Source organism: Rhinopithecus roxellana, chromosome 19, assembly GCF_007565055.1.
Source record: "Rhinopithecus roxellana isolate Shanxi Qingling chromosome 19, ASM756505v1, whole genome shotgun sequence".
Taxonomy (NCBI): domain Eukaryota; kingdom Metazoa; phylum Chordata; class Mammalia; order Primates; family Cercopithecidae; genus Rhinopithecus; species Rhinopithecus roxellana.
Window position 1 is genome coordinate 69,846,644 of NC_044567.1, and position 23,269 is coordinate 69,869,912.

The following is a 23,269-nucleotide window of genomic DNA, read 5'->3' on the forward strand; positions in this document are numbered from 1 at the left end:
CGCACCGGGCACCCGCCCGCTGCGCGCGGGGCCCCGAGGGCCACGGCGCAGGCGTCAAGGTTAGAGCCCCAGCTAGCGCTAGCCAGCGCATCGGGGCTTCCACATTCCCTTTCACTCTCTCACGCCCCCTCCTGGTCGCTTGCTTGCGCTTGCGCAGAACAAAATTAGCCTTCTTTCTCCACTGCCCCACCGCCCAGCCGCCCGGTCTCTTCCTTTCCGCGCCCCACAACCCTGAGAACCAACCAATCAGAGGGAGGGAGGGGCCGGGCTCGCTCAGTCCGATTGGGCGGCGGCCGCACAGTCACACAGCGCTCAGGCCACACCCACTCCGCCGCCGCCAGCCCCACCGGGCTCGGACAAGTTAGGGATGGGCATGCGCCTGAACGACTGCTTGGTCACTTTCCCCACCTTTGTCTGTCTTGGTGCGCACGCTCCAAAAAAAAAAAAAAGAAGAGGAGTCGCCGCAAGGAAAAAGGTGCTCGGTGCGCACGCGCTGAGCTTTACTGTCTGCGCGTATGCATCGCCTATCTTTTGAGAATCTGTAACTCTGTGCTGTAGTAGATTTAAGACTCATGGCTCTTGCCTTGAAGAGATTGTAATACAATGAAAGTTTTGGCCGGGCGCGGTGGCTCACACCTGTAATCCCAGCACTCTGGGAGGCCAAGGCGGGTGGATCACCTGAGGTCCTTGGATCACCTGAGGTCAGGAGTTCAAGACCAGCGTGGCCAACATGGTGAACCACCAACCCCCCCACCCCGCATCTAATAAAATACAAAACTTAGTCGGGCTTGGTAGCACGCGCCTGTAATCCCACATACTCGGGAGGCTGAGGCAGGAGAATCACTTGAACCTGGGAGGCAGAAGTTACAGTGAGCCGAGATCGCGCCATTGCACTCCAGCCTGGGCGACAGAGCAAGACTCCGTCTCAAAAAAAAAAAAAAAGAAAGAAAGAAACAAAAGAAAGTTTTAAGAATAGTAGAATAGTTTCGGCCGGGGGCGCTGTGGCTCAGTCCTGTAATCCCAGCACTTTAGGAGGCCCAGGCGGGTGGATCACTTGAGCCCACCAGTTCGAGACCAGCCTCAACAGGGCGAAACCCCGTTTCTACTAAAACTACAAAAATTAGGCCGGGCGCGGTGGCTCAAGCCTGTAATCTCAGCGCTTTGGGAGGCCGAGATCACTGGCGGGCGGATCATGAGGCCAGGAGATGGAGACCATTCTGGCCAACATGGTGAAACCCCGTCTCTACTAAAATACAAAAAATTAGCTGTGGTAGTTCCAGCTACTCGGGAGGAGTCCCAGCGACTCGGGAGGATGAGGCAGGAGAATCGCTTGAACCTAGGAAGGTGGAGGTTGCAGTGAGTGGATATCACGCCACTGCACTCCAGCCTGGGCAATGAGTGAAACTTAAAAAATAATAATAATGGCAGGGTGCGGTGGCTCACGCCTGTAATCCCAGCACTTTGGGAGGCCGACGCGGGCGGATCACGAGGTCAGGAGATCGAGACCATCCTGGCTAACACGGTGAAACCCCCATCTCAACTAAAAATACAAAAAATAAAAAAAATTAAAAATAACCAGGCGTGGTGGCGGGCTCCTGTAGTCCCAGCTACTCTGGAGGCTGAAGCAGGAGAATGGCGTGAACCCAGGAGGTGGAGGTTGCGTGAGTGGAGATCGCGCCACTGCACTCCCGCCTGGGCGACAGAGCGAGACTCCATCTCAACAACAACGACGACAAATAATAATAATAATAATAGTGCCCGGGCGCGGTGGCTCACACCTGTAATCCCAGCACTTTGGGAGGCCGAGACGGGTGGATCGCGAGGTCAGGAGATCGAGACCAACCTAGCTAACACGGCGAAACCCCGTCTCTACTAAAAAATACAAAAAACTAGCCGGCGAGTTGGCGGGAGCCTGTAGTCCCAGCTACTTGGAGGCGAGCAGAGAATGGCGTAACCCGAGGCGGAGCTTGCGTAGCTGAGATCCAGCCACTGCACCTCCAACCTCAAAAAAAAACTAGAGCTGAGGACGCACACAATTACCTTAGCTGGGCATGATGGCCCATGCCTGTAAACCCAGCTACTTGGAGGCTGAGGCAGGAGAATTGCTTGAACCCAGGAGGCAGAGGTTGCAGTGAGCCAAGATTGTGCCATTGCACTCCAGTCTGGGCAACAAGAGTGACATTCTGTCTCAATAATAATAATAATAATAATAATAATAAATAAATAATAATAAATAATTCTGGGGAAATTCAAAATAGGAAAAATTGTAATGAAATAATGGTAGTAGCAGGAAAAATTCACAATTCTGGGAGTTGTCCTATGTTCCATTCACTTCTTGGATTAGAGTAAATGGTAATGCCAATCATGGAGGACGTAACATAGGAGATAAAGGTTTAGAAAATAAGGTGATGAATTATACTAAGTATTTTTTTTGGCCTTTGAACTTAGCCACCACATCTGGCTAATTTTTAAATTTTTGTATTTAATGGTGGGGACAAACAGACCTGGAAGTCTCTTACTTCATAGTGTGATGGCAGAAGAAAGACACTGGAAAAAGTATTAATATTTTAAATAATTATTAATATTGCAGCCATGGCCAGGCACAGGGCTCATACCTGTAATCCCAGCAGTTTGGGAGGCTGAGGCAGGTGGATCACCTGAGGTCACCTGAGGTCAGGAGTTCAAGACCAGTCTGTTGAAATTCCATCTCTACTAAAAATACAAAAATTAGCCGGGCATGGTGGCATGCACTTGTAGTCCCAACTACTCATGAGACTGAGGCAGGAGAATCACTTGAACTCAGGAGGCAGAGGTTACAATGAGCCAAGATTGCGCCACTGTACTCCAGTTTGGGTGACAGAGCAAGACTGCATCTGAAAAAATAAAAATTAAAAATAAAAATAAAGGCGATAGAAGAAAGAAAAATAAAATATAAGAAAATTAAAGGATTAGTCCATGGGATACAACATCTGAATAACCAGAATTCCAGAAAGTGATAACAGATATAATTATCTGGGAAGGATAAAATCATCTCAAATCAATAGTAATAATTACGCAAGAAAATTTCCCAAGGCCAGGTGGTCCTTCTCACGCCTGTATCCTCACTTTGAGAGCTAAGCGGCAGATCACTTGGCTCGGGCGCCCGCGCCATGGGTGAAACCCTGTCTCTACCAAAAATACAAAAATTAGCTGGGTGTGGTGGCTCACGCCTGTAATCCCAGCACTTTGGGATGCTGAGGTGGGTGGATCACCTGAGGTCAGGAGATTGAGACCAGCCTGGTCTCAAAAATACAAAAATCAGCCACACATGGTAGCGTGTGCCTATAATCCCAACTACTCAGGAGGCTGAGGGAGGAGAATCTCTTGAACCCAGGAGGCAGAGGTTGCAGTGAGCCGAGATCACACCACTGCACTACATACAGCCTGGGTGACAGAGCAAGACTCTGTCTCAAAAAAAAAAAAAAAAAAAAAAAAAAAAAAAAAATTATTTCCAACCTTGTTTCCTATACCTAGCCACACTCTCAATTTTTTTTTGTTTTTGAGACAGAGTCTTGCTCTGTCACTCAGACTGGAGTGCAGTGGTGTGATCTCAGCTCACTGCAACCTCTGCCTCCCAGGTTCCAGCGATTCTCCTGCCTCAGCCTCCTGAGTAGCTGGGATTATAGGCGCCCACCGCAACAGCTGGCTTGGTTTTTTGTTGTTGTATTTTTAGTAGAGACGCAGTTTCACCATGTTGGCCAGGCTGGTCTCGAACTCCTCACCTCAGGTGAGTCGCTCACCTCAGCCGCCCAAAGCGTTGGGATTATAGGCATGAGCCACTGCGCCTGGCCCCCACTCTCAATTAAGTGCAGGAATAGAACAGACATTTTCAGACTTTTAAGGTCCCAACAAATTTACCTCCCGGTACCCTTTCTCAAAAAGCTCCATCAAAATAAGAGTAAACCTAGAAAGAGGAAACACAGGTTCCAGGCAACAGAACGTCAACACAAGAGAGAGGCAAAGGGGATCCCCAGGATGAAGGTGAAGGGAGATCCCAACAGCGCAGCCTCAAGATTGCCTCTCTGGACTGGAGCAGGTCGAAGGGCTTTTTGAGAAATTCTTCAAAATGAAGTAGATTGAAATTCCTAAGTGTTTGTATATCTTTATGAGAGATTAATTAAGGGAGAATTTGGGAATAAATTAGAGTAAACAGGAAACTAAGCAAACAGAGAGGACAAGGCAGCTATAAATTCCAGGGAAAACAAAAATGGTACAAGAAAGAAAAAGAATTGTAACTATCCACATGGATCATACGTGTATTCATATAATCATAATAATCATAATAATCATAATAATAAGGCTGGGCATGGTGGCTCACGTCTGTAATCCCAGCACTTTGGGAGGCCAAGGCGGGCGGATCACCTGAGGTCAGGAGTTCAAGACCAGCCTGAACAACGTGGTGAAACCCCATCTCTACTAAAAATACAAAAATTAGTCAGGCATGGTGGTGGGTGCCTATAGTCCCAGCTACTCGGGAGACTGAGGCAGGAGAATTGCTTGAACCTGAGAGGCAGAGGTTGCAGTGAGCCGAGATCATGCCACTGCACTCCAGCCTGGGCAACAAGAATGAAACTTTGTCTCAAAAAAAAAAAAAAAGTAAACACTAAACACAGGAGGATGGGAAGTGGAGGTGGGGTGACAGGTCGATTGGAAAAAAAGGGCTTCTCTCTTTTTTTTTTTTTTAACCTCAATGATCCTTGTTCTGAAGGGCTAGCTTCTCATCTTCCACAGTGCAAAGCCAATAGCTAATGCCTAAACAAAAAACCCTGAAGTGCGGTGGTACAAACATGCCTCACTTCAGCCTCAACCTCAAGAAGTGAGGCCAAGAGCAGTGGCACGCACCTGTAATCCCAGCCGTTTGGGAGGTCATGGCAAGAGGATCAGTTAAGACCAGGAGTTCATTGTTACAGTGAGCTAGGATCGTGCCACTGTACTCCAGTCCAGGCAACAGAAAAAGACCCTGTCTCTAAAAAAATAAAGACCACTTATCCCTCTCAAAAAAAAAAAAATTGAAGAAATTGAAAAAGAAAAAGAGACATCAAGAAGTAGTAATACTGGCCAGGGTGTGGTGGCTCATACCTGTAATCCTCCCTTTTTGGGAGGCCAAAGTGGGCGGATTGCTTGAGCTCTGGAGTGCAATACTAGCCTGGGCGAAATAGTGAGACCTAGCCTCCAATAAAAAATGTGTTTTTTTGTTAGTTTGTTTGTTTTGCTTTTTTTTGGTTTTTTTTTTTGAGACAGAGTCTCACTCTGTTGCCTAGGCTAGAGTGCGGTGGCACGATGTTGGCTCACTGCAACCCCCGCCTCCCAGGTTCAAGAGATCCTCCTGCCTAAGCCTCCCAAGTAGCTGGGATTACAGGCATTCACAACCACATCCGGCTAATTTTTCTATTTTTAGTAGAGACAAGCGGGGTTTCACCATGTTAGCCAGGTTGGTCTCGACCTCGGGACCTCAAGTCATCCGCCCGCCTCAGCCTTCCAAAGTGCTGGGATTACAGGTGTGAGCTACGGTGCCCAGGTTAATAATTTTTTTTTGGTTTTTTTGGAGACAGAGTTTCGCTCTTGTTGCCCAGGCTGGAGCGCAATGGTGCGATCTCGGCTCACTGCAACCTCTGCCTCCCAGGTACAAGTGATTCTCCTGCCTCAATCTCCCAAGTAGCTCGGATTACAGGCATGTGCCACCACGCCCGGTTAATTTTTTTATATTTAGTAGAGACAGGGTTTCACCATGGTAGGAAGCTGGTCAGGAGAAATACTAAAGACTGATAAAACCCGCCAAAACGGCAGGGGTTTACGTTTTTCTTGAGAACCTCCTGACCTCAGGTTATCCACCTCCTTGGGCCTCCATAGTGCTAGAATTACGGCATGTTCACCATTGCCATCAAAATTTTGTTTTTCTTTCTTTCTTTCTTTCCTTTTCCTTCTTTCTTCTTTCTTTCTCTTGCTTTCTTCTTTCTTTCTTCTTTCTTTCTCCTTCTCTCTCTCTCTCCTCTCTCTCTCTTTCTTTCTTTCTTTCTTTCTTTCTTTTTTTGAGACGGAGTCTTGCTCTGGCGCCCAGGCTGGAGGGCAATGGCACGATCTCGGCTCACTGCAAGATCCACCTTCCGGGTTCGCACCATTCTCCTGCCTCAGCCTCCAGAGTAGCTGGGACTACAGGAGCCCGCCACAACGCCCAGCTAATTTTTTGTATTTTTAGTGGAGAGGGGGATTCACCGTGTTAGCCAGAATGGTCTCGATCTCCTGACCTCGTGATCTGCCCGCCTCGGCCTCCCAAAGTGCTGGGATTACAGGCGTGAGCCACCATGCCTGGCCAAAAATTTGTTTTTCATTAGCCAGGCTTGATAGCACTCGCCTGTGATCCCAGATACTTGAGAGGCTGAGGTGGGAGAATCACTTGAGCCCAGGAGGTCAAGGCTGCAGTAAGCCATGATGACATCACTGCACTTGGCTTGGGCAACAGAGCAAGACCCAGTCACAAAAAAAAAAAAAAAAAAAAAAAAAAATCAACATTTGCAATGGCCTGTTAGCTCAGGTGATTAGAGCCAGGTGCTAACACCAAGGTTGTGGATTTCATCCCCATGTGGGCAAATGTATTATCACTTATGTGGCTGGAGGATGACTTGAGGCCAGGATTTCGAGACCAGCCTGGCCAACATGGAGAAACCCCATCTCTACTAAAAACACAAAAATTATGGGCCTGGCATGGTGGCTTACACCTGTAATCCCAGCACTTTGGGAGGCTGAGGTGGGCAGATCATCTGAGATCAGGAGTTTGAGACCAGCCTGGCCAACATGGTGAAAACCCATCTCTACTAAAAAATACATAAAAATTAGGAGGTCACGTGCCTGTAATCCCAGCTACTCAAGAGGCTGAAGCAGGAGAATCACTTGAACCTGGGAGGCAGAGGTTGCATTGAGCCGAGATCACACCGCTACACTCCAGCCTGGGCAACAAGAGTGAAACTCTGTCTCAAAAAAATAAATAAATTAGCCGGGCGTGGTAGCACATGCCTGTTATCCCAGCTACTTGGGAGGCTGAGGCAGGAGAATCACTTGAACCTAGGAGGCAGAGGCTGCAATGAGCCCAGATCTCACCAGTGCACTCCCGCCTGGGAGATAAAGTAGACTCTGTCTCAAAAAAACAAAATGAAACAAAACAAAACTCAATTGAGAGTGGTTGCCTTGGAAGAGTGAGGAGAGTTGGGAGACAAATTATTTTTTTTTTTTGAGACTCAGTCCTGCTCTGTCGCCCAGGCTGGAGTGCAGTGGCCTGATCTCAACTCACTGCAAGCTCTGCCTCCCAGGTTCATGCCATTCTCCTGACTCAGCCTCCCAAGTAGCTGGGACTACAGGCGCCCACCACCATGCCCAGCTAATTTTTTTGTATTTTTAGTAGAGACAGGGTTTCACCGTGTTAGCCAGGATGGTCTCGATCTCCTGACCTCATGATCCGCCTGCCTTGGCCTCCCAAAGTGCTGAGGTTACAGGCGTGACGGAGTGCAAAGATATTCTATGAATATTAGTAAGATCTGGGACCAAGGTGAAGATAATAACATTAAAAACATAAACTCTGAAAACCAAAGACAAAACAAGATGGGAACAAGATAAATTTTGGAAGTATTGGCTGGGCACTGTGGCTTACAGGTGTAATCCCAGCACTTTGGGAGGCCGAGGCAGGCAGATCGAAGTTGGAGACCAGCCTGACCAACATGGAGAAACTTTGTCTCTATTAAAAATACAAAATGAGCCGGGTGTGGTGGCGCGTATCTGTAATCCCAGCTACTCAGGAGGCTAAGGCAGGAGAATTGCTTGGACCCAGGAGGCGAAGGTTGTGGTGAGTGAGATGGCACCATTGCACTCCAGCCTGGGCAACAAGAGCGAAACACCATCTCAAACAAACAAAAAAGATGTTGGGAGTATTAAGTTTACTAGTTTATACTCTTTTATCTTCTGCATTAGTGATTAAAATTTGCTTTTTGAGACCGGGCTTTGCTCTGTCACCCAGGCTGGAGTGCATTGGCAGGTTTTCAATTCACTGTAGCCTCAAACTCCTGAGCTCAAGCCATCCTCCCATCTCAACCCCCCAGTAGCTGGAACTACAGGCATTTGCCACCACGCTCAGCTAATGTTTTTGTATTTTTTGCAGAGACAGGGTTTTGCCCTATTGCGCAGGTTAGTCTTGAACTATTGGACTCTATTATAATAATCTACCCACCTTGGCTTTCCAAAATGCTGGGATTACAGGTGTGAGCCACTGTACCCAACCTATTATTGTTTTTGTTTTGAGACAGGATCTCACTCTGTCACCCAGGCTGTAGTGCAGTGGTGCAAACATGACTCACTTCAGCCTCGACCTCTAGGGTTCAGGTGATCCTCCCACCTCAGCCTCCTGAGTAGTTGGGACTACAGGCATTTGCTACTGACCTGGGCAAATTTTATTTATTTAGTTTTTGTTTCCTTTGGGTTTTTTTGTTTGTTTGTTTCTTAGACAGAGTCTTGCTCTGTTGCCCAGAGTGCAGTAGTGCAATCTCGGCTCACTGCAACCTCTACCTCTTAGGTTCAAGTGATTCTTCTGCCTCAGCCTCCTGAGTAGCTGGGATTACAGGCATGCACCACCAAGCCCAGCTAATTTTTGTATTTTTAGTAGAAACAGGGTTTCACCATGTTGGCCAGTCTGGTCTCAAACTCCTGACCTCTGGTAATCCACCCACATTGGCCTCCCAAAGTGCTAGGATTACAGGCGTGAGCCACCGTGCCCAGCCATTTTCTGTTTTTTGAGAGAGTCTCCATCTGTCACCCAGGCTGGAGTGTGGTGGCACAAACTCAGCTCACTGCAACCTCTGCCACCCGGGTTGAAGCGATTCTCATGCCTTAACCTCCCAAGTAGTTGGAATTACATGGGTGCCACCACACCCAGCTAATTTTTGTATTTTTAGTAGAGATGGGGTTTCAACATGTTGGCCAGGCTGGTCTCGAACTCCTGACCTCAAGTGATCTGCCCGCCTCCCGAAGTGCTGGGATTATAAGGATAAGCCACTGCACCCGGCCTAATTTTGTAGAGATGTAGTCTTGCTCATGTTGCCTAGGCTGGTCTTGAACTCCTGGCTCAAATGATCCTCCACCCTTAACCTCTCAAAGTGTTGAGTTTTTTTTTTTTTTTCTTTTTTTTTTTTGAGACTGCATATTGCTCTGTCACTCAGGCTGGAGTGCAATGGCGTGGTCTTGGCTCACTGCAACCTCCACTTCCTGGGATCAAGTGATTCTCGTGCCTCAGCCTCCCCAGTAGCTGGGCCTAGAGTAGCATGCCATCGTGTGTTGGCTTTTTCTGTGTTTTTGGTAGAGACAAGATTTTGCTATGTTGCCCAGACTGCTCTTGAACTCCTGGGCTCAAGCAATTTGCCAGCCTCCCAAAATCCAAAATGCTGGGATTATAGGCATGAGCTTTTTTTTTTTTGTTTTTTTTTTTTTTTTTTTTTTTTTTTTTTTGAGATGGAGTTTTGCTCTTGTTTCCCAGGCTGGAGTGCGGTGGCATGATCTTGACTCACTGCAACCTCCATCTCCCAGGTTCAAGCGATTCTCCTGCCTCAGCCTCCCGAGTAGCTGGGATTATGGGCGCTTGCCACCATGCCTGGCTAATTTTGTATTTTTAGTAGAGATGGGGTTTTGCCATGTTGGTCAGGCTGCTCTTGAACTCCTGACCTCAGATGATCTGCCCGCCTCGGCCTGCCAAAGTGCTGGGATCACAGGCATGAGCCACTGAGCCCGGCCAGGCGTGAGCTTTTGTAGGGCACACCAGATTGAAAATAAAGACTTTTGGGCTGGGCGCGGTGGCTCCCACCTGTAATCTCAGCACTTTGGGAGGCCGAGGTGGGAGGATAAAAATACAAAAATACAAAAATTAACCGCATGTGGTGGCAGGTGCCTATAATCCTAGCTACTCAGGAGGCTGAGACAGGAGAATCGCTTGAAACCGGGAAGCGGCTGTTGCAGTGAGCCAAGGTCCAACCATTGCACTCCAGCTTGGGGACAAAAAATAAAAAAAATTTAAAAAAGACTTTGGACTGGGCGCCGTGACTCACACCAGTAATCCCAGCACTTTGTGAGGCTGAGGCGGCCATATCACAAGATCAGGAGTTACAGACCAGCCTGGCCAGCATGGTGAAACACCATCTCTACTAAAAATACAAAAATTAGCCAGGCATGGTGGTGTGCACCGGTAGTACCAGCTATTTGGGAGGCTGAGGCAGAAGAATGGCTTGAACCCATGAGGCAGAGGTTGCAGTGAGCTGAGTTCGCGCCACTGCACTCCAGCCTGGGGGACAGAGACTCTGTAAAAAAAAAAAAAAAAAAGAAAGAAAAGAAAAAAGAAAAGAGAAGAAAAGTCCCAACGCCACATCAGGTCATGCAATTCTTATTTATTTTTCACCCTCAACAAGGAAGAAAGGTCTCTCCCTCAATTCTGCTCTTCCAGTACTTGAGGATAGGCACCCCCAACCCTCCTTCCTCCAGGGAGGCCTCAGCGTCAGTGTTTGTGGAAATAGTTTCTGAAGAGTGCTTGAGCTGGTGGGGAAGGAGAAAGTCAAGAGAGAGATCCCACTAGGGATAGCGTCACTTTCCTGCCAACTTTCTCATCGCCTCTCCTTCAAAGCAGAAGAAATGCCAGCCCTCAGCTTCCGTCAGATCTCGGGCTCCTAGGGCCTTGTACAAGTCCATGGCCCTCTGGTTCCAGTCCAGGACAGCCAGGCGGAATTGGGAGCAGCCCTTATCCAAGGCCACCTGTGGGAGAAGACATCACTAACTTTTCTGGGGTCAAAAAAGGAAAAGGTTTTCTCACTCCCTCATTCAACCCGGGTCCCCCCTCCATATACCCTTGCTTCTTTAGGTCCTCACTTGTCACCCCCACCCCTCTCCTCACCTCAGCCACCTTTTTGATTATTTTGGAACCAATCCCTTGACCTGTTACGGAGAGAAAGAGGCAAAAAATATCTATTGTTTGAGCTGAAGGGAATCAGAAAAGGACACAGGCTGGGATCTGGGGACCGGGGATGATGGTGGGGTGTGTGGGGTGCTTTGCTCCCACCCCCGCCTCAGCTTCTGCCCAGTACCCCGATATTCCGGCATCACATAGATATCCTCCAGATAAATGGTGCGTCCCTTCCATGTACTGTAGATGAAGTAGTATATTCCATAGCCCACCACGCAGGGCCCTGAGAGAGAGAAAAGAGGAGTACCGCTTCTGGGAGCCTGTGGGGAGACTTCTGAGGCCGGCTGGAGAGGTGGACTTCTAAGGCCCAGCTGCTCTTACCCAGTAGCTCCCCAGACGCTGGAAGAATCTCTGCTACCAAACAGTGATAGAAAGGATTCTCTCCAAAGCCATCTGCTCTCAGGGCTGCCGAGATTGGAGTTGTGACAAAGAGATAGAGAAAGAGAACCTGGGTCTATGCCCAGCCTGGAGCTGTCACCTGGGGGACCCATCCCTCATTTCCTCCCCAGTCTCTGCCAGAACCTGGGCGCTGAGTCCCCACCTTCTTCACTGATCTTCACCTGATCCGAGAGGTTTTCGAACTCGGCTAGTTCCTAAGACGTGGGTACGGAGGCTAGATTTGGGCAGAAGGGCCCCGCTGCTCCCCGAGCAGGGTCCCAAGGCGAGCCCCTCCCCCGCCCCCGCCTCCTGCGCCCCCGCTCTGGCCGCGTCACTCTGACCCCCTGGTTTCCGGCCCTCTCCCCTCTCCCCTCTCTCCTCTCTTCACCCGAATCAGCCTCAGGATATCTCCACAGTCTCCCTCCTTGGCCTCTCGGATCCGCACGGAAGCCATCCGGATCCCCACTGTCTGGGACCAAAGTCTCACAGCCCCGCAAACGGCAACAAGACCCTTTAAAGGGCCTACAAGCTTGGATCCTGAAGAGCCTGGGAGAGCAGGGTGGCGGGAGTGGCCGGGACGGCGGGGTAGCGGCGGCCTGCGAAGTGGGGCTGGGATTCCGGGGCCGTCAGGGCGGAGAGAGTGGGCCAGCGAGGAGGTCCTCACTGCAGGGCAAAGCCCCACCCCCTCGAATCCTGTCGCAGCAGGGGGCACAACCGTCAGCCAATCAGCTTGGAGAACAGGCGCAGCCCCGCCCCCCCAAGTCCCACCCCCGACAGCTGGATCTTGTGACTGGGCCCCTGGGTAGAGGTCAAGGTTGGAGTACGGAGGCTTCCTTGCGGTTGTGTGGGTGTCCCAACCTCGATCGAGTTACCCCGCGGTTCAAAGGCTCCCCGGCAGTGCTTTTTAAATTGACGTATGCGGTGATAACCTGCTTTAGCCTCAGGCTCACTCACGCCCCCAGACCCTGGGTAAGCCTTAAGAACCCCAGCTCTGAAAGCTGTTTCCTGCAGCTCTTGAGTAGGATGAAGTGTTACCTCTCTGGGGCATTTGCATTTTTAAAAATGTTTTATTTGTTTATTTATTTATTTGTTCGTTTGTTTGTTTGTTTTTGGAAATTGAGTCTTGCTTTGTTTTCCAGGCTGGAGTGTAGTGGCGCGATCTCCGCTCACTGCAGCTTCCGCCTCCCGAGTTTAAGCGATCCTCCTGCCTTAGCCTCTGGAGTAGCTGGGACTACAGTCGCGCACCGGCACTCCCAGCTAATTTTTTTTTTTTTTCTTTTTTAGACACGGTCTCACTCTGTTGCCCAAGTAACACAGTGGCCTGATCGTAGCTCTTTATAGCCTTAACTTACTGGGCTCAAGCGATCCTCTTTCCCTCAGCCTCCTAGGACTACAGGTGTGCACTACTATGCCTGGCTAATTTTTTTTTTTTTTTTTTTTTTGTAGATATAGGATCACGCCATGTTGCTCAGGTTGGTCTTAAACTCCTGGCCTCAAGCAATCCTCCTACCTCAGCCTCCCAAAGTGTCAGGATTATAGGCATGAGCCACTGCGCCTGGCCTCCCAGCACCCCTTGCAATGCCAACACGAGGTGGCAACTTGTTCTGTCGGCTGAGGGATAAGCCTGCCTCAGTCTTGGATCTGGTACAGCTCAGTTCAGACATTTGAGGTCTTTGTCTGGGTCCCAAATGTGACCCACAAGGTTGTCCCTTGCTCTTCTTTTCCCTATATTCCACAGGGCAGAGCCAAGACTCGAGCCCACTGAGGGTAAAGGTCATCTTGGGCCCACCCGTTCCCCAAGGAGCAACTTCTGCTGACCAGAACACTCACGAAGGGTCTTGGAGTGGCTGAGGCTTATTGCCTTATCGACCCAACACCACATCAGGTCATGCAATTCTTATTTTTCACCCTCAACAAGGAAGAAAGGTCTCTCCCTCAATTTTGCTCTTCCAGTACTTGAGGATAGGCACCCCCAACCCTCCTTCCTCCAGGGAGACCTCAGCGTCAGTGTCTGTGGAAATAGTTGCTGAAGAGTGCTTGAGCTGGTGGGGAAGGAGAAACTCAAGAGAGAGATCCCCCTGGGGATGGCCTCACTTTCCTGCCAACTTTCTGGTCGCCTGTCCTTCAAAGCGGAAGAAATGCCAGCCCTCAGCTTCCATCAGATCTCGGGCTCCTAGGGCCTTGTACAAGTCCATGGCCCTCTGGTTCCAGAGGGAGTGGCGGGGACGGCGGGGTAGCCGCGGCCTGGGAAGTGGGGCTGGGATTCCGGTGCAGTCCAGGCGGAGAGAGTGGGCCAGCGAGGCGGTCCTCACAGCCGGGCAAAGCCTCACCCCCTCGAATTCTGTCGCAGCAGGGGGCACAACCGTCAGCCAATCAGCTTGAAGAATAGACTCAGCCCCGCCCCCCAAGTCCCACCCCCGACAGCTGGATCTCGTGACTGGGCCCCCGGTAGAGGTCAAGATTGGAGTGCGGCCGCTTCCTTGCGGTTGTGTGGGTGTCCCAGCCTCGATCGAGTTACCCCGTGGTTCAAAGGCTCCCCGGCAGTGCTTTTTAAATTGACGCATGCGGTGATAACCTGCTTTAGCCTCAGGCTCACTCACCCCCCCAGACCCTGGGTAAGCCTTAAGAACCCCAGCTCTGAAAGCTGTTTCCTGTAGCTCTTGAGTAGGATGAAGTGTTACCTCTCGGCGGCATCTGCATTTTTTAAATGTTTTATTTATTTATTTATTTATTTTTGGAGATGGAGTATTGCTTTGTCGCCCAGGCTGGGGTGCAGTGGCGCGATCTCCGCTCACTGCAGCCTCCACCACCCGAGTTCAAGCGATCCTCCTGCCTTAGCCTCCGGAGTAGCTGGGACTACAGTCACGCACCGGCACACCTGGCTAATTCTTCCCTCCCTCCCTCCCTCCCTTCCTTCCTTCCTTCCTTCCTTCCTTCCTTCCTTCCTTCCTTCCTTCCTTCCTTCCTTCCTTCCTTCCTTCCTTCCTTCCTTCCTTCCTTCCTTCCTTCCCTTCTTGCTTTCTTCAGACGGAGTCTCCCTCTGGCTCCCATGCTGGACCTGGCAGTGGCCGTATCTCAGCTCACGCAAGTTACGCCTCCTGGGTTTTACGCCATTCTCCTGCCTCAGCCTCCCGAGTAGCTGGGACTACAGGCGCCCGCCACCTCGCCCGGCTAGTTTTTTGTATTTTTAGTAGAGACGGGGTTTCACTGTGTTAGCCAGGATGGTCTCGATCTCCTGACCTCGTGATCTGCCCGTCTCGGCCTCCCAAAGTGCTGGGATTACAGGCTTAAGCCACCGCGCCCGGCCTCTTTCTTTCTTTCTTTGGACAGATTCTCACTCTGTCACTCAGGCTGGAGTGCAGTGGCGTGATATCGGTTCACTGCAACCTCTCCCTCCGGGGTTCAAGCGATTCTCCTGCCTCACCCGCAGAGTAGCTGGGATTACAGGCATGGGCAACCACACTTGGCTAAGTTTTGTATTTTTAGTAGAGATGGGGTTTCACCATGTTGGCCAGGCTGGTCTGGAACTCTTGACCTCAAGTGATCTGCCTGCCTCAGCCTCCCAAGGTAATGGGATTACAGATGTGAGCCACCGAGCCCGGTCTGTCATTTGCATTTTAAAATGGGTCACGGGGTGGCGCAGTGGCTCACGCCTGTAATCACAGCATTTTGGGAGGCAGAGGCAGGTGGATCACCTGAGATCAGGAGTTTGAGACCAAACTGACCAACATGGTGAAATCCCCTCTCTACTAAAAATACAAAAATTAGCCAGGTGTGATGGCGTATGCCTTTAATCCTAGCTACTCGGGATCCTGAGACAGGATAATTGGTTGAACCTGGGAGGTGGAGGTTACAGTGAGCCGAGATTGTGCCATTGCACTCCAGCCTGGGCAACAAGAGCGAAACTCCATCTCAAAATAAATAAATAAAATAAAATAGGTCAGGGAGGGTTGGGCCTTGTGGCTAACGCCTGTAATCCAGGTACTTTGGGAGGCTGAGGTGGGCGGATCATTTGAGGTCAGAGGTTCGAGACCACCCTGGCCAACATGGTGAAATCCCCGTCTCTACTAAAAATACAAAAAAATTAACTGGGCATGGTGGTGCGTGCACCTGTAGTCCCAACTACTTAGGAGGCTGAGATAGGAGGGTCGCTTGAACTCGAGAGGCAGAGGCAGCAGTGAGCCAAGATCATGCCACTGCACTCCAGCCTGAGTGACAGAACAAGACTCTGTCTAAAATAAAATAAAATAAAATAAAATAAAATAAAATAAAATGGGTCAGGGAGTGGGTGATGAATTTCTACTGCTAGACTGTTTAGGCCCTGTAATAAATGGATAAGGGAAGATAACTGGGAGGCGGGGGTAGGTCCCTTCTTAACATTCACTATATCATACACACAGACAATACCTTCCTGGCAGACAGGCCTCAGAGGCCTGGGAAAAGACTGGGGGAAGAGTTCAGACCAGATGCCAGGCACTGTGCCTGCATTTTCTCAATGAACCTTCTTTCACAGTCACCCTGTAAAATATTATTTTCCTCATTTTACAGACAGGAACGCTGAAGCACAAAGGTGAAGTGACTTGCCCAAGGTCACTCAGCTAGAAATTTAGGATTCCATTATCTCATTTCTAGTCCTGATACAGGATGCTACTTGGGACGCAGGGCAGGACTGTTTCTAGACCACAGGCCTGTGAATGCAGCCTCCCCACGTGGACGGAAATCTTGGAGGACCTAGACCAGGCCCTAGAGGAGGAGGGGGGAGATGGAATATCCTCTCCCAGTTCAGAAATTTTCTAGGCAGTGGAGGATGATAGTGGAGGGGACTCTGTCCTTCACCCCATTGATCCCCAGAGGGGTGGCAGCTGGGTCTTGTGACTGGGCCCCTGGGCAGGGGTCAAGGGTCAGTGCCCCTGTTTCCTTTACCCCCTCCCCCTGGGCAACCTTTAACCCTCCACCGCCTACATACAAGGCTGCCTGCCTCTACACATTCTCCCAAGAGTTGTCTGAGCCGCCGAGTGAACAGTGGCTGATTATGGAGAGCAGAGGCCCAACGGCCACCTCGCGCCGGCTGCTGTTGTTGCTGTTGCTACTACTGCATCACACCCACCAGGGATGGGCCCTGAGACCTGTTCTCCCCACCCAGGTGCAGGAGTGGGACAGGGCTCTCAGTTCATGCAGTCTTCCCTTCTCTCCTCCTCTGGCCCTGTAGCAGGGCCTCTCCCTCTGTCTGTCTCTGACATGTCCCTACTCAGCCTTGTTTGTTTTCTCTTTCTGATAGAGGGCCCAGGACCCTCCGGCTGTCCACCTCAGCAATGGCCCAGGACAAGAGCCTGCCGCTGTCATGACCTTTAACCTCACCAAGATCACAAAGTAGGGGGTTGACCTAGCCCTTGACCCAGTCCCCTGGCTCTGCCCCGTCTCCATCAGCTGTTCTCTTTTCCCTGTCTTCCTTTCCTTATCTGTGAACACCATGTCCCCCAAACCACACTGGCTCTCAGAGGGCACATGACATACACAATCTTTTCCTTCTGAGTCCTTCCAGAACCTCCTCCTCCTTTGAGGTTCGAACCTGGGACCCAGAGGGAGTGATTTTTTATGGGGATACCAACCCTAAGGACGACTGGTTTATGCTGGGACTTCGGGACGGCAGGCCTGAGATCCAACTGCACAATCACTGGGCCCAGCTTACGGTGGGTGCTGGACCACGACTGGATGACGGGAGATGGCACCAGGTAAGCTAGCTCTGGTCCTCAGGGGAGGGATGTCTGGAGCTGGTCTGAGGAAAGGGAACGAAACCAAGTTATTGGGCATCCCTTTACCACTGTCATCTCATTTAATCCACACGAACTCCCACAAAGTAGCTATTCTTGGCCCCATCTTTTCTGATGGGAATTCTAAGGCTCAGTTAGTACATAAGTGACAAGACCTGACTGACCCACAGCCAAGGATGCTAGCTGCTTCTTCAAGGCATGTTCTTTCCACTATAGTACTAGGCTGCCTCACAGGAAGGTGGCAGAGACAGATCTCAGGGGCCTCTGATTCTGCTTCCCACCTTCCTGCAGGTGGAAGTCAAGATGGATGGGGACTCTGTGCTACTGAAGGTGGATGGGGAGGAGGTGCTGCGCCTGAGACAGGTCTCTGGGCCCCTGACCAGCAAACGGCATCCCATCATGAGGATTGCGCTTGGGGGGCTGCTCTTCCCCGCTTCCAATCTTCGGTTGCCGGTAACTACATCCCAGGGGTGGAACCCTAGCCAAGGCTCCGTAAAGCACTGCTGGGTGGGTGGCCATGGGAATCTAAGTCCAAGATTTTAGGGAGAGGGGATGGGTTGAGAGCTGCAAGGGGGAGGCCAAATGCTTGGAAGAGAGTAAACTGAGGGCAGAGTGGCCAGGACTGGGGCTCCGATGCCCTGATTTCTACATCCCCGTATCTTACCTCTGTCACACTCCAGCTGGTTCCTGCCCTGGATGGCTGCCTGCGCCGGGATTCCTGGCTGGACAAACAGGCTGAGATCTCAGCATCTGCCCCCACTAGCCTCAGAAGCTGTGATGTAGAATCAAATCCTGGGATATTTCTCCCTCCAGGGACTCATGCAGAATTCAATCTCCGAGGTAGATTTCCTTGTAGTGTGTTTTTCCCACCCTGGCCAGCTCAGCCTGCCTCTGTCTCCCTCCACCACTGGCCCCTTTCCTCCTTCAAGCTCCAGCTTTGAGGCCTCAGGATAATCATTTCTCCCCACAGACATTCCCCAGCCTCATGCAGAGCCCTGGGCCTTCTCTTTGGACCTGGGACTCAAGCAGGCAGCAGGCTCAGGCCACCTCCTTTCTCTTGGGACACCGGAGAACCCATCTTGGCTCAGTCTCCACCTCCAAGATCAAGTAAAGGGGGACAATGGGGCGCTGCTTGTATTCAGTGGAGCCTGGAGCAATGAGGGAAGAGGGGAGTCCAAACTGTCAATATTAGGAAGACTTCCAGCCCAGGGAACATAGCGAGACTCTGGCTCCACAAAATTGTTTTTCATTAATAATTAGCCAGGCATGGTGGTGCATGCCTGTAATCCCAGGTGCTGGAGGCCAAGACCAGAGGATCACCTGAGGCCAGGAGTTTGACATCAGCCTGGGCAACATAGCAGAGACCTCTGTCAAAAAAAAAAAAAAAAAAAAAAAAAAAAAAAAAAAAAAAAAATTAGCCAGGCATAGTAGCACATGTCTGCTGCCCTGGCTACTTAGGAGCCTGAGGCAGGAGGTTTACTTGAGCCCAGGAGTTTGAGGCTGCAGTGAGCTATGATGGTGCCACTGTACTCTGACCTGGGCCACAGTGAGACCCCGTCTCAAAAAAAATAAAAATAAGGTTTACGGATGGCACTCAGGTGGGTGGTAGGGGCGAGGGACATATCTTGAAGCTGCCCACAGCAAGCAAACAGTTTTGACTTAGAGTGCTTATTTACTTGGGGTAGATGTGGTTTCAAAAAGGGTCAAGCCAAACAAAATTAGGGCAAGATTTAAGTGGTGAGAATGGCCAGTAGGTGGAGGCATAGCGAAGAGGCAGAATTAAGGCAGCTAGGGGTGAGGCCACAAGCAGTAGTCCCTGCTCATTCTTCCCTCCCTCTCTATCGTCCCTTTCCCACACACTCTGCAGAAGGTGGTGCTGTCTTCCGGGTCAGGGCCCAGGGATGGATCTGCCCCTGGTCTTGGGACTCCCTCTTCAGCTGAAGCTGAGTATGTCCAGGGTGGTCTTGAGCCAAGGACCAAAGATGGAGGTCCTTGCCCTGCCTCCCTTAGGCTTGGCTTCCCTCCTTAACGTCTGGGCCAAGCCTCAAGGGCGTCTCTTCCTGGGGGCTTTACCAGGTAAGAGAGAATGATGTTCAAGTTCATGAGCACACCATTGGAAACAGCTCAAGGGAGGGGGCACATTTTGAGAGGAAGGAAACCTCTGGGAGGGAAGAAGAATCGGCCACAAGAAGAAGATAGCAGGCAGTGGGAGGTAGTGCTTCTGAAAACTCAGGTTGGAGGAGTGGAAAAGTGGGGAGAAGATTCTGGATCTGAGCCACCTTACTCTTCTAATACCACCTTTGCACTACCTCCCTCTAGGAGAAGACTCTTCCACTTCTTTTTGCCTGCATGGCCTTTGGGCACAAGGTCAGAGGCTGGATGTGGACCGGGCCCTGAACAGAAGCCATGAGATCTGGACTCACAGCTGCCCCCAGAGCCCAGGCAATGGCACTGACGCTTCCCATTAAAGCTCCACCTAAGAACCCCCTTTGAAAGTTACTTATTATTCATTTATTCAACAAATATTCACTGTGCACTAGCAATGTACCAGGCACTGTGCCAAGCATTGAGTTGTCTTGATGAGCAAAAACACTCTCGTTCCTACCCTCTTGGTGCCCACAGTCCCATAGGGAAGCAGACATCCATCAAAGACTAATAAGTGGATAGTTGGAAGCACTGATAAAGGAGAATCGGAGAGTTGTGAAAACGTGGAGACTGGCCGGGCGCTGTAGCTCATGCCTGTAATCCCAGCACTTTGGGAGGCCGAGGCAGGCAGATCACGAGGTCGAGTGATCGAGACCATCCTGGCTAACGCGGTGAAACCCCGTCTCTACTAAAAATACAAAAAAAAAAAATTAGCCGGGTGTGGCGGCGGGCGCCTGTAGTCCCAGCTGCTCAGGAGGCTGAGGCAGGAGAATGGCGTGAACCCGGGAGGCAGAGCTTGCAGTGAGTCAAGATAATGTCACTGCACTCCAGCCTGGGTGACAGAGCAAGACTGTCTGAAAAAAAAAAAAAAAAAAAAGAAAAAGAAAAAGAAAAGAAAAAAAAAGGAAAACATGGAGACTAGGAGGCCTTAACTTAGTCTGAATGTCAAGGAGAGGTTCTTTGAGGAAATGAGGACTTCTTTTTTTGTTTTGTTTTGTTTTGAGACACAGTTTTGCTCTTGTTGCCCAGGCTGGAGTGCAATGGTGTGATCTTGGCTCACTGCAACCTCCGCCTCCTGTGTTCAAGCGATTCTTTTGCCTCAGCCTCCGAGTAGCTAGGATTACAGGCGTGCACCACCACCCCCGGCTAATTTTTTGTATTTTTAGTAGAGATGGGATTTCACCATGTTGGCCAGGCTGGTCTAGAACTCCTGACCTTGGGTGATCCTCCTGCCTCGGCCTCCCAAAGTGCTGGGATTACAGGCGTGAGCCATCGCATCCGGCTGGAAATGAGGACTTCTTAGGTTGAGATCCCAGCAAAAATCCCAACAGACAGACATACTCTGGATACAGGTCACTTTCTGGAAGCCAGGACCCACCTCGTTCCGCAGAAGTTACTCCCTTTGAGACTCCAGTTTCCTGCCTCTGTGGCTGGTCCAGAGGGATCAGGAGGAAGAAAAGAGATGGGATTTTGACATCTCAGTCATCTGGTCCTTGGACTGGCCATTGCTGCCCAGGGAAGGAGCAGCAGGGGGCGTGAGAGGGTCACAGACAGATGTGGGTAGGGGTTCTGGAAAAAGGGGTGGAGGCAGGGAGAAAGAGAAAGGGAGGAGAGCACAGGGAGAAAGTCGCCTCTCTCTCTCTCTCTCTCTCTCTCTCTCTCTCTCTCTCTCTATCTCTCTCTCTCTCGTAGTCTTGGTCCACTTGCTCATTCACAGACGAATTTGTCTCTACTCCATTAAGCAAGAACTGGCTTGTGCTGGTCCCAGCTGGGAAAAACAGACAGATTCAGGAATATTTCTGCCCTCAAAGAATATGGTGACCCAGCTCTCAACCACAGACCTCTGGAGAATGCTGGTGCCCCAGCATCCCTCCCTGGGGAACCCTCGTGTCCAAGCCGCTAGCCCCCACCCCCACCCCAGCTTCCAGTCTTCAGCCCCCTTAGGAACCCTTGTGTCGTAGTCCAAAGCTCCCAGCCTACTAAGGAGCCCTGGGGCTCAAGCCCTCCATCCTCTTTCCTCTCAAGAACCATTAGGTTAGCCAGGTGGGGTGGTTCACACCTTTAATCCCAGCACTTTGGGAGGACGAGGTGGGCGGATCACCTGAAGTCAGGAGTTTGAGACCAAACTGGCCAACATAGTGAAATCCCATCTCTACTAAAAATGCGAAAATTAGCCGGACATGGTGGCGGGTGCCTGTAATCCCAGCTACTCAGGAGGTTGAGGCAGGAGAATTGCTTGAACCCAGGAGGTGGAGTTTGCAGTGAGCCGAGATCATGCCACTGCAGTCCAACCTGGGTTACAGAGAGAGACTGTCTCAAAAAAAATTTTTTTAAAAACTTAAAAAGAACCATTAGGTTAAAGCATACCTCATCTCTAGACCCCATGAGAATCCCAGTACCCAAGCCTCCTAGTCTCTTACAAGAATCTTTTCACCAGTAACCCAGGCAGCAGGCTGAGTCACTCATTGGAGCTGCTGTCCCTTTCTGCAGGGATCAGCCAGGACCTAAATGACCCCAGGGTAAGGAGGCCCTGGGGAGTCGCTAGGGTAGAAGACACAAATCCCAAGCCCCACCTTGTACCTCTCCTAATCTTGACCCTATAGGCTCTCTCAGGATCTACAACTGCCTCCACCCAGCCAGCAGGGTTTGTAGCGGAGTCTTCAGCATGGAGAGGGCATCCAAATTTAATTCTGGCCCCTTGTTGATGTTGAGGGTTAACCTAGGCCACCTGAGCATCTGCTTAGTACCAGGCACTGTTCTAGATACTGAGGATTTGTTGGTGAAAAGGACAAACACAGGACGGGCATGGTAGCTCATGCCTGGAATCCCAGCACTCTGGGAGGCCGAGGTGGGCAGATCACGAGGTCAGGAGATCGAGACCATCCTGGCTAACACAGTGAAACCCCATGTCTACTAAAAATACAAAAAATTAGCCGGGCGTGGTGGCGGGCACCTGTAGTCCCAGCTACTTGGGAGGTTGAGGCAGGAGAATGGCGTGAACCCGGGAGGCGGAGCTTGCAGTGAGCGGAGATCACACCACTGCACACCAGCCTGGGTGACAGAACGAGACTCCATCTCAAAAAAAAAAAAAAGAAAAGAAAAAAAGAAAAGGACAAATACCATTACCATTCCCACTCTGATGGAACTTATAGTATAGTAGAGGGGAAGTAGACACAAACAAGAACACAAATAAATAAGCAGGATTATTTCAGATAGCGCTCAGAACAATAAAGGGAATAAAATCCTGTAATATAATAGGAGGGGGAGGGGAGGGGCAACATTAGCTGGGTGGTCAGGAAAGTCACTTGAGCAGAGACCTGAATAATGAAAAGAAGTCGTCCTGTGGAGGCCTGTGGAGTACGAGCCAGCAGGGAGGGGGATTAGAGAGCCCGGATGCACCTGGGTACCCACCAAGGGGATTGTTCCAAGTGCCAACATCCTGACCTTTTGTCCCTGGAATCTCCCTGGAGCTGGCTTTTCTCTCCTCCCTCCACCCCACCCTCTCCAGGACACTGGGCCCCCAACCTCTCTTTCCCCAGCCTGCCCTAGATTCCAGGATTCCTGATTACCATCCAGAGCTGTCTACACTCTTTCATTAAGACCGACTTCGCTTTGACATCGACTTTGCCAGGCCCCCACCAAGGGCACCTACGATGCCTGCCCAGTGTCCTCTGCCTTCCCCACACCCCCAAAAACTTTTCAGAGCTTGGCAGCACACCCTGAAGCCTCTGGGCCTGATCTACCCACTCACTCCATCCTACCCACTGCCTCTCTCTCACTGTCTCTCTCTCCCCCTCCTTGCTGCCCACCTCCCCCACCGAACTTTCTTTCAATTAGCATGTATTGGCTGCTGATACATTGGCCAAACACTGTGTAGTCCACCACAGGGAATCTAAAGATGAATAAAACTTGGTACTGGCCATGGAGAACTAGGGTCTTTTTTTTTCTTTTG

At 50.6% G+C, this 23,269-nt stretch overlaps 2 protein-coding genes across 2 annotated transcripts; one reads left to right on the forward strand and one right to left on the reverse strand.

Annotated features, from left to right (window-relative positions):
* Positions 1-10,434: 10,434 nt before the first annotated feature.
* On the reverse strand, positions 10,435-12,080 carry SAT2 (spermidine/spermine N1-acetyltransferase family member 2). Its single transcript, XM_010362378.2, has 6 exons — positions 11,790-12,080; positions 11,565-11,616; positions 11,345-11,428; positions 11,145-11,246; positions 10,955-10,995; positions 10,435-10,815 (listed from the first exon to the last, which is right to left on the reverse strand). The coding sequence occupies exons 1-6, from the start codon at positions 11,853-11,855 to the stop codon at positions 10,648-10,650; spliced, it is 513 nt and encodes a 170-aa protein (XP_010360680.1). The 5' UTR covers positions 11,856-12,080; the 3' UTR covers positions 10,435-10,647.
* Positions 12,081-13,912: 1,832 nt separating this feature from the next.
* Positions 13,913-19,654, forward strand: SHBG (sex hormone binding globulin). The gene is given in 10 exon segments (XM_010362381.2): positions 13,913-14,016; positions 16,399-16,544; positions 16,680-16,771; positions 16,944-17,133; positions 17,464-17,625; positions 17,853-18,012; positions 18,143-18,279; positions 19,040-19,063; positions 19,065-19,248; positions 19,492-19,654. Coding segments are annotated over 9 exon segments (1,209 nt in total). The 5' UTR covers positions 13,913-14,016; positions 16,399-16,433; the 3' UTR covers positions 19,641-19,654.
* Positions 19,655-23,269: the final 3,615 nt, after the last annotated feature.

Coding starts and splice junctions, on each gene's coding strand:
- SAT2 (XM_010362378.2), bottom strand. CDS start 11,855: ATGGCTTCCGTGCGGATCCGAGAGGCCAAGGAGGGAGACTGTGGAGAT. Junction 11,247..11,344: donor AGCGTCTGGGGAGCTACTGG/GTAAGAGCAGCT, acceptor TCTCTCTCTCAG/GGCCCTGCGTGGTGGGCTAT. Junction 10,996..11,144: donor TGTGATGCCGGAATATCGGG/GTACTGGGCAGA, acceptor TCTCCGTAACAG/GTCAAGGGATTGGTTCCAAA.